Source organism: Pezoporus wallicus, unplaced genomic scaffold (assembly GCF_028554395.1).
Source record: "Pezoporus wallicus isolate ANWC-B61680 ecotype Strahan unplaced genomic scaffold, APGP_CSIRO_Pwel_v1 contig_13399, whole genome shotgun sequence".
Classification (NCBI taxonomy): Eukaryota; Metazoa; Chordata; class Aves; order Psittaciformes; family Psittacidae; genus Pezoporus; species Pezoporus wallicus.
In genome coordinates, this window is record NW_026639844.1 from 257283 (window position 1) to 275384 (window position 18102).

Below are 18102 nucleotides of genomic sequence, written 5' to 3' on the forward strand. Positions count from 1 at the left end.
CAGAAGGGACACTTGGGAAGAGAGATGCGGACGCTCCGGTCCTTCCTTTAAAGCCAGTTTGGTTTCCAGGCAGCAGAGCCCAAGAAGGCAGTGCAGGGGCTCCAGCCCATCCCTGCGGGGTCAGGGCGGCAGTGGCATTCCCATGGGAGCCGGCGTGGAGGCACTGTCGCTGCTCTGCTGGATTAACCCGCTCACGGGCAACCCCGGCACTCCGAGGCTGAGCAGTCCCCATGGCTACGGGGGGGGATCCCCAAGGGATGGAGCCGGCAGCCCCGGGACAAAGCTGCCCCCCCCCCAAATCAGGTCTCTGCGGATGGGAGCCAACCCCCACAGTGCGGGGGGCTCCATTTCCATTCCAAAACGCGGGTACCGCAGCGCATCTTCACATCGCTCTCGGTGCTCCCAAGAACATCCTCCCGGGCAGGGGCAGGCTGGCTCCCCGTGACGCGGGGGTCCCGCTGCAGCCCTGCTCACTTCCTCGGGATCTGGACGCTGGCGTACTCAGAGCCGGCCTCTTCGGGGCGCGGGGCCGGCCGCGGGGGTGCCTTGCTGAGGTGCACCATGTCCAGGTCGGCATAGGTGAGGTTGTCATCGCCGTTGGGCGCCCGGCTGCTCTGGATGCAGGCGTACTCCGACTGCTGGCTCACCTCCACCATGCGGCGGATGGTTTTCCTCTCTTTGTCGAAGTTCAGGTCCGCGTAGGTCAGGTTGTTGGGGTCGGATTCCTGTGGGGGACACCAGGAGTTCTTCCTTTGGAAGCATGAGCGAGGAGCCTCCCCATGACCACCCATGCACCAGCCCAAACCCTGCAGTGAAGTCGGTCCCACTGAAGCTTGGTCTCTGCTTGTACAGGGGGTACTTTTTACAGGGGCCTGTAGGGACAGGCCAAGGGGAATGGCTTTAACCTGCCCGAGGGGAGACTGAGATGAGCTCTCAGGCAGAAGCTCTTCCCTGTGAGGGTGCTGAGGCGCTGGCACAGGGTGCCCAGAGAAGCTGTGGCTGCCCCATCCCTGGCAGTGCTCAAGGCCAGGTTGGACACAGGGGCTTGGAGCAAGCTGCTCCAGTGGAAGGGGTCCCTGCCCGTGGCAGGGGTTGGAGCTGGAGGAGCTTTAAGGTCCCTTCCAACACAAACCAGGCTGTGATGAAGGGGAGCGATGCCAGCAGCCGGCTGGGACAACCCCACAGCAATGCTTTACCCCACGTTACATCTCCAAACCACCACTGAGAGGCTTCAGCGCCAGCACCGTGACTCAAGAGCCACCCCATCACCCTGGATGCAGGCGTACTCCGGGTGCAGGGACTGAGCAGGGGCCAGGCTGCCCAGCGATGCCCACGCCGGAGCTGGCAGAGGCTGGGTGGGACGGACAGATTGCTGCTGATCACGACTTTGCTCGTAGCTGCGTCACCGAATGCAAAACAACTCCACAAATAGCCTGGCTGGCTATCGCACAGCTGGCTCTCAGGCACCACAAACCCAGACTTCCACGAGGAGGAGGAGGAGGAGAGGGCGAAGGCAGAAAAGATGCTGGAAGTGGCTACCCCATGGCCAGGGCAGCGCTCCTTCCCTCTCCTGCCGCTGTGTGGAGACTCTGGTGCTTCACAGGGGAACCACCACCCTCCACTGGAGGCACGGAGATGTTTCATGCAGGAACCACCCTCCTCCTGCCTCCGGTGCCTCCCCACTGCGCTGCCTCCCCGGGGTCAGTGCATCACCTGGGTATTGGCCTCGCTGCTCTTTTCCGGCTCATGTAACCTGAAAAGGGGAGCAAAAGTCACATCAAGCAACGGCCCCGTTGTCTCTTCCCTTGCGATGGAGCAGCCTTGCGATGGAGCAGCCTGGGGGGGGTGGGGGGGTGGTGTGTGCAGAACAAGCTCCTTGCAGCAGCACCCAGCAGGATGAGTCCCCATCCCCACCGATGAGTGTTTGCTCACTTGCTGGTCCAGCTGCATCCCTGCAGGCTGGAATCCCACCTCCCACCCACTTGTCCAGCGCCACCAAGAGCCAAGTGTTTGGGTACAAGATCACTGCAAGGGCAGAACCACAACCAGGGAGAGGGGCAGCGCCTGTGCTCCTGGCCTTCCCTTTCACAAGCTTTTAGGGATCCAGCTGCATCCCAGCCCCAAAGGAGCCTGTTTGCAGGCTGGGTTGTCCAGCTCAAAGGGCCCATGGGTTAATCAGTGACTAGAGGTCTGCACTTACCTGGCTGATGGTGAGCTTTTACCTGCCGGAAGAGAAATGGTTTAGGAAAGAAACAGACCAGGAAACAATGGGACCCCCCTCCTTCCCCATGGAATGCCAGCCCCCATGCAGAGACTGCTGCAGGAGCAGATACACATCTTTCCCCAGAGGCAAGTGCCTGCAGTTTGCTGGGGTTTCGCTCCATTCACTGCAGGAGCTGCAGGGGAGGGTCAGGTATTTTGGGCACAATGAACAACAAGCAGGTTTGACTGGCAGCCGTTGGAACACAGCAGCAACCAGGCAGAGCCTTCCCTGCAACCAACCCAGTAGGCTCCGCTCCGTCCTCCCCTTTGGGCAGGAGCTGAGCTGGGAATTCAGCATCCCCAGATGCCTGAGATGAGGGAAAAGGGGCTCAGGAGCAGCTTCTCCTCTGCCATTGCTTTCCTTACCTTTGCTCTGCTTTGCCCGGATGAGGTAAAGAATTGCAGCCACCAGCAGCGCCAGCAAGGTGCAGACCACCCCCACCACGATGTAAATGAGGACCAAATTGTCTGAAACATGAATGAAAAAGGTCACCGTGGGCCTGAAAACACTGGTACTGACCCAGTCCTTGCAGGCTCACAGCTGGGGGACACCTGAAGCACTGAGGACAACACATCAGTACCTGTGAAAACCCCCAAACCCCAATAGGGAGATGCTGTGTCCTTGGACCAGATGTGGGGGGATTTCTAAGCTTGGGGGGGGCATATTACAGCATCCCTGCAGCTCTCACGCACCGTTATCAGTCTGGGACCGGTCGCTCAGCCCGCCCTTGGCCGGGGCGGCGATCCGCAGGGTGCTCGTCCCGCTGACGGGGCCCTGGGCGTCGTGCACCACGCGGCAGGTGAACACGGACCCGTTCTTCTCCTCCGTCGCTTGCACCTCCACCAGGCTGCGCAGCTCGAACAAGCCCCGCGGGGTCTCCGCCGGCGGGGGGGGGCTCTCCGCGCTCATCTCCGTCCCGTTCTCCAGCCAGGCGACGGCCACGTCTCCCGGGTAAAACCCCTTCACGAGGCACGTCAAGTTCACCGTCTTGTTCACCTCCACGGGGCTCGGCGGCTCAGCCACCACCTGCACGCTGGGGGGCACTGGGGAGAGAGGCAGCGCCTGGTGCGGGCCATCCCCGGCCCCGCTGCCCGCAGCGCGCCCCGTGCCCCCCGGCAGCCGCACAGCGCAGCGCGGCCCCCCCAGCCCTCACCTCGCAGGGCTCGGCTGAGCTGGAAGCTGCTCCGCAGCGGGGCCGGCAGCGTGCGGTGATGAACCTCGCACTGCAGCTGCGAGCGGACGTCGCCCTCCTGCAGCGTCACCGACACGGTGCTGGACGCGTCGTAGGAGGATTTCGTCCGCCCGGGGGTGACCTGGGGCTGCTGAGCCGAGATCTGGGCCCCGTCCTTCAGCCACTTCACAGCGATTTCTCTGGGGAAGAACCCTCCGGCCGTGCACGTGAAAGGCACCGATTGCCCCGGCCCTGCTCTGTTCCATGGCCCGGACACGACCGGCCTGCTGGGTTTGGCTGCGGGAGAACAGAAGCAACGGGGCCGTCAGACCGGGCTCTGCCAGCCCTGCCCGGCCCCGGGGCTCCCATGGGGACATGGGTATGGCCAGGGGTGACCCACGGGACCTGCTCCTGGGGCAGCACCGAGCCCCTTCTGCTCTGGGAGCCCCACTCACCGTACACGGGCACCTCAGTGCCCTCTCCACGCTTAAACACCGAAACACCATGCACAGACTTCTGGTACTTCACGCAGTAATAGGTGCCGGCATCCTCGAGGCGAACGTCCCTGATGAGGATGGTGAAGTCTGTGCCGGACCCAGCTGCTGCCCTCGTCACACGGGGGAACGTGCCCGTCTGCTCATAAATGGTCTCATTCTCACTGCCCCAGCCCTTCAGCCACTTCACAGGACCAACGGGACCATCTCCAGATGTGGTGCAGGTCAGGGTGAGCGTCTCCCCCGCTGTCACTGACACATTGCCCTGGGGCTGATGTAGCTTGAAGTCCGGAAACTCCTGGGCACCGGTACCTGGGGGGAACATCAGACCACATCACATCTGGCACCGCACACCCGACCAGGTTCCCTTCCGCACCCCTGGGCCAGGCTGAGCACACGGCTCCGGGCAGTGGGGACCAGGGTAGCAGGGAGCCCAGGGCAGTGATTGCAGGTACAGAAGCATCAGACACCTCTGTGCTCCCAGCCAGGCAGAGCTGTGCCAATGAACCCCCGTGGTGCTCAGAGCAGCTCGGACACGAGGCAGTTCCCAGCTGCCGGCACAGCCGCTGCCTCCCATCGCCGCTCGGCTCTGTCACACAGGAGGAAACAAGGGCGCAGGATCCGAGGCACTCCAGAGCACAAGCTCCCCTCGCAGCTGCAATGCCACGAACTGCACCGAGTGTCCCACTTCTGCAGTGACTCCAAGCCCTGATTCCTTCCAGCAGAGCACAGCCGTGAGCCAAAGCTGGTGCCAGTCAGGCCAATGCCAGCCCTGCTCATTGCCAACAGAGGAGAGCACTCCCCTTCCAAGCATCCCTCCTCCAGCCAACCACTGCACCTCCCCACACAACCAGAGACCTGCTGTCCCAAGCGTTCCCCCATGGGTGCCAATACACCTTCCTACACGCAGGGAGAAGCACCTAACAGGAAAACAGCAGGAGTTCCACTCTCCCTATGGGCAGGTGGTAACAAAGCGCACCCGAGTGGGCAGGGATGGGGCTCCAAGCCCACCACTACGCAGGAAGGATGCACCAGGAGCTGCTCAGCCCCACGAACCAGTGATGCTGCTGCTCCCTTCTCCCTTAAAGTAGCTACAGCAGCAGAATGAGCCACCCCATAGCCTACATGGCTCTCAAAGGGTTGGTTTTGGCAGCACCAACATCATTACTACAACCACACTGAATGAGATTTCAATACAGGTCACTGCTTAAAGAAACAGTTTTAAGCAACATGGGAGAACCACTTAAACCCTGCTGATAACAGGGGCCAGGCACTGCTGGCTGCTGCAACCCCAGAGCTGGCAAGTGGCACACGGAACCGGTGTCACGGTCATGCAGAAACCATCAGGCTTGAACAGGTAGCTCCTGCATCCCACCGCAGATAAAACCCAGGGCAGAGACTCCTTGGTCCCCTGCAGCCGTCCCCAGGATGGGCCAAGATCCTTGGCTGGATGCTCCCAGGAGAAGCCGCTGCAGGACAGGCTGCTCTGCCCCTACCCAGCCAAGGCCGGCTCCCACAGAGCCTGGAGAGGGATTTTGGCAGCCGTGAATCCCTCCTGACTTCCAGCAGTATTTGATGCACCCACAGATGTTCTCACTGTCTGCACAATTACATGATCTCAATGGCCAGAGCCACCACTTCATCCGGGCTCCCCAAATTAAAGGCTTTTTGCTGCATCCACATCATAGGCAGATGCCCACAGACAAAACCTTCAGCTCTTGGTGTTTCCCTTCAAAGCCATGTCAAGGACAACGCATTAGCAGCACTCGGCACCAGAGCAAGCTTGCCCCGTAAGACAAGTGCAGAAAGACAGAAGCCTGGCTTGTGTCACATCCGGACTGCACCGCTCAGGCTGATCCCTGGTCTTGCATCTGGGCTCTGTAAGGCAAATCCACATTTCTTGGGTGACACCAAACCAGAGGGCAGAGAGCCCCTGCCCTCCACCGGGGTTTGTGTGCACCATGTGCAGAGCACGGTGACACAGGGCGCACGCTGCTGCTGCGCCATCTCCTGAGCTTCTCCACTGCCTTCTGCTTCTGACCTTTCCCAAGAAGGGGGTAAGAAACACACAGAGGAAGTTTGAGAGCACAGAAGCATCACCTGCCCCTCGTCATCCACCTCTCGCCATGGGGATGTGACCCAGACCATGGACCAGGCTGCGGCGGGCACAGGGACCCCCAGCCCCTTCACATCCCCAGGGTGGCCACGTTGCTGGTTGCTCACTCTGCTCATTAGCAGCCGCCGCCTGCTCCCCTCTGCACCCCTGTGTAATAGGGACCTGTGTGGGGCGGTGCCCCCCCTGCAGCCCCACAAGGGTCCCCTGCTCGGAGGGGCCAGCGCCACCCCGTGCAGCAGAGCCCAGCCTGCAGCGAGCCAAGCGCTTCCTCTTCATCCTCCCTCTCTCCATCTGTCCCATCTCCCCACGAGCCACGCGTCGTGCCGGAGGGGGGGAACGTGGGGGGAAGCGCCTGCCTTGGGGTCCTGGAGCTGACCCCAGCACCAGAGCACGGTTGGGGTGGGCACAGAGGCGTTGCTCATCCCTGAAGAATGTTTCTTGGGTGCAGCGATGGGGTCTTGGGGCAGTTAAACTGAGCTGAGTGCAGCCACCCCTGGTGCTGTAGCTCCCCAAGACGATGGGGTCTTGGGGCAGTTAAACTGAGCTGAGTGCAGCCACCCCTGGCGCTGTAGCTCCCCAAGGCTCCTGGGCTCACAGGGATTTACCTTCGCAGGCAGAGGGGTTTGGAGCGGGGTTATGGATGCTCCCTGTGCATCTCACATCATCCCCTCTCCCGGCAGCAGCAGCAGAGGGATCTGCAGGCAGGGCCCGTGCTCTTGCCCAGTGACAGGATGCTGGAGGTGCTGCTGCAGCAGGGCCGTTGCCATACGGGGCTTCTCTGTCAGTGCTGCTGCTCCCAGAGCAGGCAGGGAACAAAGGGCTTCCCACTGCTCCCATGCTGCCTGCCAGGAGGCTGCACGGGCAGCGCTGGTCACTGCAGAAGGCACACGTGGCTCTTGGTAGCCTCTTAGATCAGACTAAAACGTGGCTTTGGGGTATTTTCCCATGTGCTCTGCTATGAGCCGCCTCGCTGCTTTAGAGCCTTTCACACGCAGCTCCGCTCTTCAGCTCACCCCGCTCAGGGTTTGCAGGAGATCTATTAAACATGAGCTTCAGCCATGATACAGCACGTTAGCAACACGTCACTTTAACAGGACCCGCTCCTGCCTCCCACCGGGGAGCACAAGCCCCGGTCAGAGCAGCCGGCAGCACGCAGCACCCAGCAGGACCACCCTGACCAAGCCCCCTCCAAGCTCCTGCAGCAGCAGCCCCAGGGCGATGCCGCCACCCCCTGCCATGGGAACACACAAAGGGGAAGTTGTCAGAAACCCCCAGAATATGCAAGTTCGAAAGCACAAAGTTTCCACTGCGGCTCCTTCCCTCCTTTCCCCCCCCCATGGCAACTTCTCCTTGCAGCCGGCAGCCTCCCTCCTTCCCCTTTCTGCGTGCTCACCTCAGTAAGAGGTAGGGCCAGGGAACCCCTTCCCAGTCGCTGTTTGCCAGCACCGGGTCTGCTCCCAGTGTGCCTGGAAATGGGATGCAGGGGGGTCCTCGTGCTGCGAACACGCGGCACGCAGCCCCATCTCTCCCCATTCCAGCACGAAACTGCTTCCCACCTGCACATTGACGGTGCCACCCCATGGCAGGAGCTCCTGAAGACTTCGCTTTCAAACTGACTCTTCTGCTGTCGAGATCCAGGGCAGCTCAGGTGCTCTGCCCCTGCAATCTGCTCTACCCCACACTCCGGAGTTAGCAAAGGGGATCAGAGCCCCCCAAAGCATCGCCTGACGATTCCCATGTAGGTGGGAGCACCCTCGCAAGGCAAACCCGGAGCACTTCCAGCCTGGAGCAGCGGCACGAGCAATGGCATCGTGCTGCGCCTGGCCTGGCAGAGCCTCCCTCCTGGCATTCGGGTTTAATTTGGGAGCAGCATCACCCCCAGCCCTCCCGCTGCGGTGCAAGTTTCCCAGCTCGGTGACACATTTTCCTTCCCCCTGTATTCCACCTTTTGAAGTATTTGATACGGAACAGATTGTGAGAGGCTGGGGTTGAATCCAGGAGAGGCTGCTCGGATGCTTCCCGATAAAAATAGAGCTTTTTTCCCCCCTTCCAAAGGGGCTGGGTGAGCAGCTCCAGGGTGGCTGCGTGCTCCAGAAGCAGCGTGCAGCTGGCCACCGGCATCCAGAGCCCTGCGGGCACTTGCTTGAAGGGCAAGAGAAGCCCCAAAATAATCCCACTGGAATTTCACCTGCAGCCGGGCTGCCTATGGGGGAAACTAACAGGTGCTGCCTATAAAAAGGGCCTGGAATCTGCAGTCTGGGGGCAGCCAAGAGGAGAGACCCCGGGATAAGCTGCTGAGCCACGCAGATCCCGGTGTGGCTCCGCGAGGGTTGTAGTAAAGGCTGTATCTTACAGACATGACATCAGAGGAAGCCTCGGATCACACACAGCCACCATTTGCGAGCTTCCCTCCTACAGCCTTAGCAGAAATTGAGCTCGAAAGCCAGAGCCCCACGAGCAAACAGATTTCCTCTTTAGGGGAGGCTCTGAAAAGCGCCTGCACAGCACAGATTTTGCAACGGGGCTTTGCAACCCGGCTTCCGAGCACCTCGCTTCTCTTTGCCCTACAGGAAGAGCTCCAGCAGGACCTTCCCTTTCCCCTTCGCTTCTGCAGAAGCGCTGTGGAAGCAGCAAGGGCCTGGGCCAGCTCTCCTGCAGCTCAGGCTTCACTTGAGCCATGGCCCAGGCGGGTTCACCGCATGGAAGTGAAGGCTTCGGATCCGCATGCTCGCACCCGAAATCAGGGATGCAAAGCACGGCTTCCAGCCCCAGGATGGCTCTTTCCCTGTGGCTGGCTTGGGAAAATGGGGCTCTTACTCCCAAGGCCACGTTTAATTAAACTCAAGCGCATTGCTGGAGCCATTCTCCCGTGGCAGGAAATCACAGCGGTTCACCGGGAAGCACCGCTCGCCGCCAAAGCCTTCTTGGCTCTCAGCAACTGGGAGTTTTCAGCTTGGGGCCAACACTTCTCAGTTGTGATCAGGCAACTCAAAGCAAGGAGTGTTGTGCTGAAAGCATTTGCTTTCTGCTCAAGTTTGCGCTCAACTCCCTGCCCAAGGAAAGCTTTGGTGGTGAATAGCTCCGATGGGCCTGGGAGAAGATGGGCTTCCCCCACATGGGAGCCTGGGCTGGGTTATCTGCAGTGGGACCCCACTGGAAGGTGGGAATTGTGGACCGACCGGGCAAAAAGCTCAGGAGCAAGGTGCTCCTGAAGGCACGTGGCTATTGCCCCATCCTCCCTGGAGGTGGGCAGGAAGGAGAGCTATTCCTTAACCTGAAGAGCACCGAAACGAAACAGCCTAGAAAGAAAACCTCCTTGAAAGCAGCAGCCACCACAGGGCTTCGTTCCTGGTGGGGCGAGAAACTTCCCACAGCTGGTAAGGGAAGGGAAAGAGCCAGAGAGCAAGCACAAACCCCGATCGCCTCACGCTGCAGCACCAGGGGCTGGTGGAGCCCTGGGACATGCCGGAGGCCGGCAGCAGGAGTCCAAGGAGGGCTGGGGGACACAGGGGGTAGCAGCAGGAGCCCGGGGTGCCCCATGGCTCATGCTCACAGCAGGGTTGGGTGGCGCAAGGTGCCTGCGGGGATGGCGCAATCCCACCACTTCAGCGCTCAACAGTTGGGTTGGAGCAGCAAGAACTGTATGGGGGGGGGGGGGGGGGGGGGGTAGCAGGGGGGTAACAAGAAAAACAAGTTCTTTGAATGGTTTGGGTTAGAAGGAACCTTAAAGCTCATCTGGTTTCAATCCCCTGCCACAGGCAGGGACACCTTCCACCAGAGCAGGTTGCTCCAAGCCCCATCCAGCCTGGCCTTGATGGGGCATATCTGAAGTTAATGGCAGAGGAGGCCGGTAGCCCTCACCACAGCCTTCCCCCCCTGCCTGCTCCACCATCCTCCCCATCAACCTCCGAGCAGGAATTTGGGCTTGCAGAGATTTTCCTCTCACGTAGCTGGCAGGGGGTGCTAGCAAATGGGTGGAAACAACATGCCGCTTCACGTCCCTGCCTAATTCCCTCGTCTGGCTGGGAAGGGGAATGTCTGCCTTGAAGTTTGCTGCTGGAGGAGCCGCGGAGAGAGGCCCCTGCGGGAGGGGAGCCCATCACCGCGCTCTAGGTCACCGCGGAGAAAGGTCAAACCGAACGGCATCGTGTCGCGGTCGGGAGGTGCGCGGTGAGGGAGGGGAGAGGAGAGGATGGAAGGGAAAGGAAGGAGGAAAAGACGGGAAGAGCAAAGGGAGCTGCAGGGCCGTGGCTTACCTGGCAGGAAGAGCAGCACCAGGCAGGTCAGCGGCCAGGGGCTCCGGGGAAGCGGCTCCATCGCCGGCGGTGTCGGGGCAGCGGGGGCTGGAGATGCTGCGGAGCTCCTCGCTTCGCTTTTGGGTTTAATAACAGAAGAAAAGGGGAAAGGCAGACTGCGGCCGGAGCGGGCGCCGCTGCCCCAGCCCCGAATGAGGAAGGAGGGCTGGGCTCCCGCCTCCCGGCTCCGAGCGCACGCACAGCCCGGCCCCCCCCTCCGCACCCACCGGGCCGGGCCCCGGCACCGACCGCTCCGCGGGGCCTCCCCGCCCGCTCCGCGCCGTTACCGTGGCACCGGGGAGGGTGGAGAGGGAAGGGGGCGGCACCGGCTCGAACCGGGGAGGGGGGGGGGGGGGTGTCCGTCCGTCCGCCCCGGTCTAAGGTCGCTTCCCAGCGGCGGGGGCGAAGCACCGAGCAGCGCCCGCCCCGCAGCGCGCTTGGCTTTCGCAAGGTCCCGCCGGTGCGCTGCTGCCTTAAGGTGGGCTGGGGCTGGGATCCCCGCCCCGGTAGCCACCGGACACTGCGTGCAGCCCAGCATCCCTGCGCTGGAACCGGGGTGCTGGGGACAAGCGGCCTCGGGGGCCCTGAACGCGCCGGGGAAGGGGGGGGTTAGGGGGGTTATGCCCCTGCCCACAGGACATGTACAGGCAGCGTTTTGGAGGTGCCACGTGCATGGAGCAGCTCAGCTTAGGGGGGTCAAAGTGAAGAGGGGACCCTGGGGTAGCACAGACAGGAGGTGGATGGGGAGAGAGGAAATCATGGAATCCCAGAGTGGGTTGGGTGGAAGGGACCTTAAAGCTCCTCCAGCTCCAACCCCTGCCACGGGCAGGGACCCCTTCCACTGGAGCAGCTTGCTCCAAGCCCCTGTGTCCAACCTGGCCTTGAGCACTGCCAGGGATGGGGCAGCCACAGGGGCACCCTGTGCCAGCGCCTCAGCACCCTCACAGGGAAGAGCTTCTGCCTCAGAGCTCAGCTCAGTCTCCCCTCTGGCAGGTTAAAGCCATTCCCCTTGCCTGACCCTCTTGGCCCTTGTCCAAAGCCACTCTCCAGGTTCCTTGCCGGCCCCCTGCACCCCTGGAGCACGGGGACATCCCCATGATGTCCCCTCAGCAGGACAGGATTAGCAGGAGCCCGTGGCAGGCAAGACCCTGAGGATGAGGCAGCTGCAATGGGAGACGGGTCTAAGGAAGGGGAAAGTATCTGGATGTGAGCATCCATGGAATGCAGACCCTGCACCACCCTGCTCCTCTCTGACACAAAGTCCTCCCCAGGGAGGCACAAGGACGCATTCTCCACTGCACCTGCAGCAGCTTCTCCCCCCACACACGGCAACCTCAACACCAGGGACCAGCATCTTCCCCTGCATGGACACAGTCACCTACAGCCAGACCCGATGCTGGCAGCCCCCACCTCCAGCACATCCCCAAAGCACCCGCTTCCCTCTGCCCACACGGGGATGGGGCACATTCTCTACAGCCCAGAGCTGAGTGGGGGCTCCCAGCACCCGCAGGTAGCACCCATCCAGCCCACAGCTCACACTGGGCGCCGGGGGACCGCCTGCCGGCTCCCTCCTCCTGCCCAGGCAGCCGCTGGGGCTGTCGGTTTATTTCGAGCCCCGCACAAACAAACAGCAGAGCTTCTGAAGGGACTTGGCACCATCAATCTGCGCGCTCCCAGCCCCACCAGCCTCCCCCTCGGCCCCAGCTACGCCCATGTGTTGCATCCAGCCTTAATTTAGCTGCTGGAAGCCAGGACCGGCCCCTCCAGGCATCTGCACCTCCCTCTGGGACCCCCCCCAGCTGCCCTCAAGCACCGAAGCCGCAGCTTCTCCTACTGTAAAGCACCCTGTGGCCGGCGCTGCTCCGAGGTGCTTAAACCCAGTTGTGTTTATTTCCCCTTCACACAGCTGGCGAGAGCGAGAGCCAGCAGCAGGGACCCAGAGGAGCCCTTGGGTTTGGCTTTTGGCCTTCCGCACATGCGGCGTGACATGGAAATAAGGAATTGCTTTGCACAGCCATTGGACACGGGATTAGCGGTGGTTTGTGGGAATCTGGGAACGGGGTGCCCCGAGGAGCTGTGGCTGCCCCATCCCTGGCAGTGCTCAAGGCCAGGTTGGACACAGGGGCTTGGAGCAAGCTGCTCCAGTGGAAGGGGTCCCTGCCCGGGGCAGGGGTTGGGACTGGAGGAGCTTTAAGGTTTCTTCCAGCCTAAATCACCCCACGGTTCTACAGTGCAATGGGGCAGCACGTCCCACCCAGGCACAGCCCGGCAGCAGGCACCCACCCAGGGCAAGCGGGTACCCAGCAAGAGGGAAGGTGCTGGGGACACGGCGCAGCCATTCCCAGCCAATTCCCTGGTTATTTTTAACTGGAAGCGCAGCTCCCGGGGGCCTGGCTGCCTTCAGCCTGTCTGGGCTGTTCTGCTGCTCGGCGCTGAAGGTTCAGACAACCTGTTTGGAGGCGATCACAACGTGGAGACAAGCCCATACGCAAGCAGCAGCCGCCGCCGAGCGCTTGGGAAGGAAAGTTAGAGCTTAAAAAAGCTCTGCAAGAGAAGGTACCACAGCAGAGCAGATGGCACAGCGCGAGCTTCCCGGGAAGAGCTGCTATTGCTCCCCATTAGGAAGCATATGGGCAGGCTCAGCTGCCTCCCCTCCTGCCCACGGCCCTTCCACTTGGCATCGCAGGGACCTGCTTGAACATGGGGGGTTTGGAGGATGCACCCCAAAGGGCAGCCCCTGCCCATCTAGCAATGAACCTGGGCGGGGGGAAAGAGCGCTGGGCTCCTTCCCATGCCCGAGAAGAGCAGGAGCAGAGCATTTCGGGAGGTGCAGTGCCATCATTAGTAGCTTCCTCCTGCACCAAACACCCACAGCGAGCAGGAGGCTGCTTGGCAGGGCGGGCAGCGCTGCCAGACTCCGGTGCTGCGGCGTGCAGCCAGGCTGCACTCACTTCTGCAGCATCCTCACGCTCCAGCTCAAGCCCACGGGGATGCTTTCGGAGCCCAGGTCTCCCCAGCCCCAGGAGCAGGCAGCGTGGGGGGGACACCAGGGCTGTTTGAGGAGAGCTTTTCAAGAACAGGTTGATTGTCAGAGCCTGGAGCACAGCGAGGAGCCTGAATCACACAGCCAACACCCTGCCAGGGAGAGCACGTGCTCCAGCCGGGCTGGGATCACTCGCTCTGGCAGGTTCGGATGCTGGAGGGAGGCAGGGCTCTGGTCCCCATCGTAGGGGTGAGGGCTCCAGCCAAAGCTATCCCAGCTCCAGTGTGCTTCTGCCCTTCCCCGTTTCCAGCTCTGCACGGGCAGTGCGAGTGCTTTCTCCCCAAGAGGAGATGGGGACCTCTCCCTGCACAGGGACCCCCGGCCAGGGCAGCAGCATCCATCTGTAGAGGGGCCCAGGACCCTCTTGTCTGAGCCTGGCAGCACCCAACAGGGAGATTGGAGCCTCGCCAGGGTGATCCCAGCCACAAGCTGGGACCTTGCAGCACTGGCTTTGCCCACACAGCTCCTTCATCCCCTAACGAGCTCCTGTCTCATCCCTCCCAGCACTGGCAGCCCAAGGGGACAGCGGTGGCTTCTGCTGGAGGGGGACTCACAGTAATAGGGATGGAACTGGTTTCGGTTCCTGCTGCTGGTGCCAAGCCTGGGCCTGCCAATGAGCCACGTTTCATTGCTGATGGAGGGACTGCATTTCTTCCCCTGCCAGGGACTTTCTCCCTTGGGATCCACACTCCCCAGCCTCAGACAAGCACGGTACAGTGCAGTGAGGAGGTTACCTATGGCCCGAGCGACCAGCACCAGGACACAGTGCTGTCCCAGAGAGCTTGTGGGCTCAGTGCAGCCTCAAAACCCAAACCAACAGGGAAAGCTTAGAGATAAACAAGGGCAAAACACCAATGCTTTGGACATCAGCCTAGAAAACACCCTAAAACCAGCATCCTGCAGTGCTGGCTTGGGGCTGCGGCTGCAGAAGTGTGCTTGAGCACCAGCAGGCAGCCAGCACCCATGGGAGCCCTCCACAGTAACCCAATAACAAACAGAGGCATTTGGGGTTGCAGATCCTCACTGCCCCAGGGAAGCTCGGAGCTGCCTGGTTGCATCCAGGCCCAGCCCCAAACACAGCCCAGCCCCAGCACCCTGGGAGACGGTGCTTCCATGGTTCACCACAACAAGCCTGATGTGTGTGCGACCGCATCAGAGCCAAGCCCAGCCCTGCTCGAGATGTGCTCCAGTGCACAGCACAGCTTCCCTGCAGCAGGGAGCAGCCAGGCACAGGACACAGCGCATTTATCCCATCCCTCCTCCAGCCCCAGTGCTGGATTTCATGACCTCCCCAGTCCATGAGCCAGGCAGACACATCCTAAAGCCCTCCTGCCTCTCCCCATCATCCCTCGGGCTTCGAGACATCATCCCCACAGGGCTTTAGGCTGGGGGAAAAAAACCACACAAATGTCTTCTAAAGTAGGTAGCACCAATTACACTGCTGATATTTAGGGCTTCCAGCACAACAAATGGAGCTTCAGCTTCATTAGGTACCATGCCAATTTAATCCAAGACATCCAGTACAGAAAGAGCTTAAATTAGTTTATCTGATGTTAACTTAGAACAAGCAATATGTTAATATGGGGAGGGGAAGAAGTGACCCATAGCCTGTGTGCAAGGAGCAGCCGAGGCAGACCGTGACCTGAAGGGACCAAGGCAGCAGCACCCACAGCAAGAGCACCCCAGCACTGAGAACCCTGGTTTAAGGGGCAGTGGTGTGTATCATACCTGTCTGTCACTGCATGCTCCTACAGCAGCACCCACCACCATCGGCAGCTAGGGATGGGTGTCCTCAGCTCACCCCTTTATGTGGGAGAGGGCCTGGGAGGGGAAATGAGCTGCAGGAGCTTCGTTAAGGCTGTGATTGCTGAGTCAGGGGTGGGCTGTGCAGGATGCTGAGTAAGCAGGGACCTCAAAAGGCCTCTAATTCCAACCCCTGTCATAGGCAGGGACCCCTTCCACTGGAGCAGCTTGCTCCAAGCCCCTGTGTCCAACCTGGCCTTGGGCACTGCCAGGGATGGGGCAGCCACAGCTTCTCTGCTTCAGTCAAGCATTAACTGTGATTTAAGGTTGAGCTGAGCTAGCTCAGGTCCTCATCTGAGCCCTGGGCCCCGCCGGTCGGTGCAGATGGTGCCGGGGAGGTGCTTCCCGGCGCGGGGTATTCCAAGGAAGCCGCCTCCGCCGCCTGTCACCACAGCCTCCGCGTCCCTAATCACAGCCCACTTGGTTCTATGGCCCTCAAGTGCTCTGCCAGCATCAGCCCGTCCCCTCCCAGCCCATAAACTGACTTTCATGGATCACAAGGGAGGGATGCGGGCACTGCCTGCGCCGCGCTGCACTGGTGTGGAATGATGCTCCCAGTGTCCTCATGGAACCATCGTCCTGGGCTGCTGCAGCAGAACCGGGCTGTCCCCCACCATCCACTGAGCAAAAAGGGATGCAATGAGCTGCAGCAGGGACCGTATCTGCAACACAGCTCACCCATCCCGGTGCCACGTAACGCAGGAACTCATCCAGGCTTCCTTAATGCAGCCCTGCACTCCTCCGACTGGGGGAATTCCTCCTGGCTGTGTCAGAGCAGGAAAGGTGGTTTATATCCTGTGCCTGGCCTGGAAGTGGCCCTGGCTGACCTGGAGGCGATGGGCAGCGGGGGTTTAGGGTGAAACTGCTGACAGGCCAGGAAAACCCGGCTGCGAGGGGTGCTTTGGAAGCGCGGACCTGGCCGGGCCGGTTTGGTGCCCATTCACTGCCCCGAGCACTCTGCGGGCCGTGGTGACCTTTGTTCAGTGGTAGGATCCTGCTCTGGAGGAGGCTTTGTTTATTGCTGTGTGTGCAGGGGGTGAGCAAAGCCGCAGCAGCCCCACACTGCAGCCTCCTGCATCCGCAGCACGGGCCCAGCACAAGGATGTGGACCAGGGTGCAAGGCAGCTCCCCCCCCCCACCAGCGCAGCTCAGTGCCGGGTACAGGGTGGCCCTAATCCTGCCCCCCGATTCATGCACTTCCTGGGAGCCGTGGGGCTGCCTGGGGCTCACCCCAGCTCTCGTGAGGTGCCACGGTGGGAGCTGAGCGGTGCCTGCCCTGCGACACTTCCCTACCCCAGTCTGGGCATGGGGGGGATGCTCAGCCCCGGGAGCAGTGGGGCTGTTGGGGCAGGGAAGGCAGGCAGGGAGCCAGGCAGCTCCAGCCCCGCAGGGGCCGTTTCGGAGCTGGGTGTTAATCATTGACAGGCTCCTGGGAGCTGTTTGAGCCAAAGCCTCCATCCCTGCTCCAGGGGGGAACGCTCTGCACGGTGCTGCTCCGCAGGGGTGGCAGTGTCGGTACCCAGAGCCCCACAGTGCACAGGCAGCTCCTCAAAACCATGGCCAAGTTTAGGTCCTGGGAGGCCTTCTCACCCTGACACCAGACAAACTCACCCTCTCAAGCCCCCACAGCTCTGGCTCTCACCAATGGGTCAGATCCCTGCCAGAGCTGCTGATGGTTCCCCATATAGGATGCAACCCGTCCTCCTCCAGCTGCCCCTACGATTAGCCTGGGGCTGCCGGTGCCATGGCCGTGCCCAGGGCCCGTGTGGCAGAGCCTGGAGGGCTCCTGGGGTGCTGCAGTGCACGGATGGGGTGCAGGATGCACATGAGAACTGTGGCTGCCTTCGAGCCTACGGCCCCATGGGGCGATGCTGGAGAAGACCTTGGTGTCCCCTCGGCGGCACCGTGCGGGTGAGGAGCGTGGCTGAGGGAGGAGCGGCATCGGCTCGGTTTTCTTTTGCCTTTTCCTTTTCATGCACCCTCTGCGGGCTCTTTGCTGATTGCGGATTGTTCTGCTGAAAGCACACCCGATGCCGCAGGAGCAGGCAGCGCTGGGCTGCTGCAGCTCACCGCAGGCTGAGCGGCCTCATAGAGCCCCATGGCAGCTGCAGCTGGGAGTGGAAATGCTAACGCGGGGGGATTGATGGTGTTAAACCATCTCAGCCCATCGCTTCCTGCTCCCACTGGAGGCACCGGCGGGGGTGCAGGATGTTGAAGCCCAGGCTTGGTTGGGAGGGGGGGAATTTGTGCTGGACAGACACTGGTGGTGCTGGGGAAGGGGAGATGCCCCAGTGAAGGGCTGAGCTGGGGTGCAGGAGACCTGGTACCACCCCGTGTCACCCGTTATTATCCCCCAAAAGAGTGAGACAGCCCTGGATGGGGATGCTGCTGTCTTGACCAGCCCCCAACACCACCAGCACCATCCCAGCCCTGACACTGGCTGTCCCCACGCCATCCCCTCTGCAGCTTCACAACCTCCCTGTGCCAGAGCTGGGGGCTGTTTGCGTTGGTCCCATTGAGACCAAGCAGAACCCAGCACTCCCAGCTCCGTGTTGGTCCTGCTGCTGGGAGCTGGAGGAAGATGCTTCTGCGAGGGGTCTGTGCTGCTTTGCTTTCTGGTTTTGTTCTGAAGCTGAAGGACAAGGCAAAGCACGAGGATTAATTCTGTCCGTGCAAGATCCACCGTGCTCCTGGTGATTGCATCAGTCCCAAGGGTCCGGCCTGGCCCTGATAAGGAGCTGCAAATCAGAGCTGTGAAACGCTGCCATCCTGCCCCGGAGCTCAGCCTGCGGGAGCCGCGCCGGGGATCAGGGATTTAGAGGGTCCGTGCGATGTCTGTCAGGGTTAGAAAACGTTCCTGGGATTATCTGTTAGCAGTGACCGCAAACCTTGGAGCCAGGACACGCGTTGGCACCAG

The 18102-nt window shown here is 61.4% G+C and overlaps 1 protein-coding gene across 1 annotated transcript in view; it reads right to left on the reverse strand.

Annotated features, from left to right (window-relative positions):
- The window catches only part of LOC130603069 (uncharacterized), a 27984-nt gene continuing 9882 nt past the window's right edge, over positions 1–18102 (reverse strand). The window contains exons 7-15 of the mRNA XM_057416546.1: positions 12623–12771; positions 10301–10612; positions 3890–4240; positions 3417–3731; positions 2956–3306; positions 2629–2730; positions 2201–2222; positions 1714–1753; positions 1–725 (exon numbers count right to left, since the gene is read on the reverse strand). Of these exons, the coding sequence (XP_057272529.1) occupies positions 471–725; positions 1714–1753; positions 2201–2222; positions 2629–2730; positions 2956–3306; positions 3417–3731; positions 3890–4240; positions 10301–10612; positions 12623–12771 (1897 nt within the window). The 3' untranslated portion in view covers positions 1–470. The remainder of the gene's footprint in view (positions 726–1713; positions 1754–2200; positions 2223–2628; positions 2731–2955; positions 3307–3416; positions 3732–3889; positions 4241–10300; positions 10613–12622; positions 12772–18102) is intronic.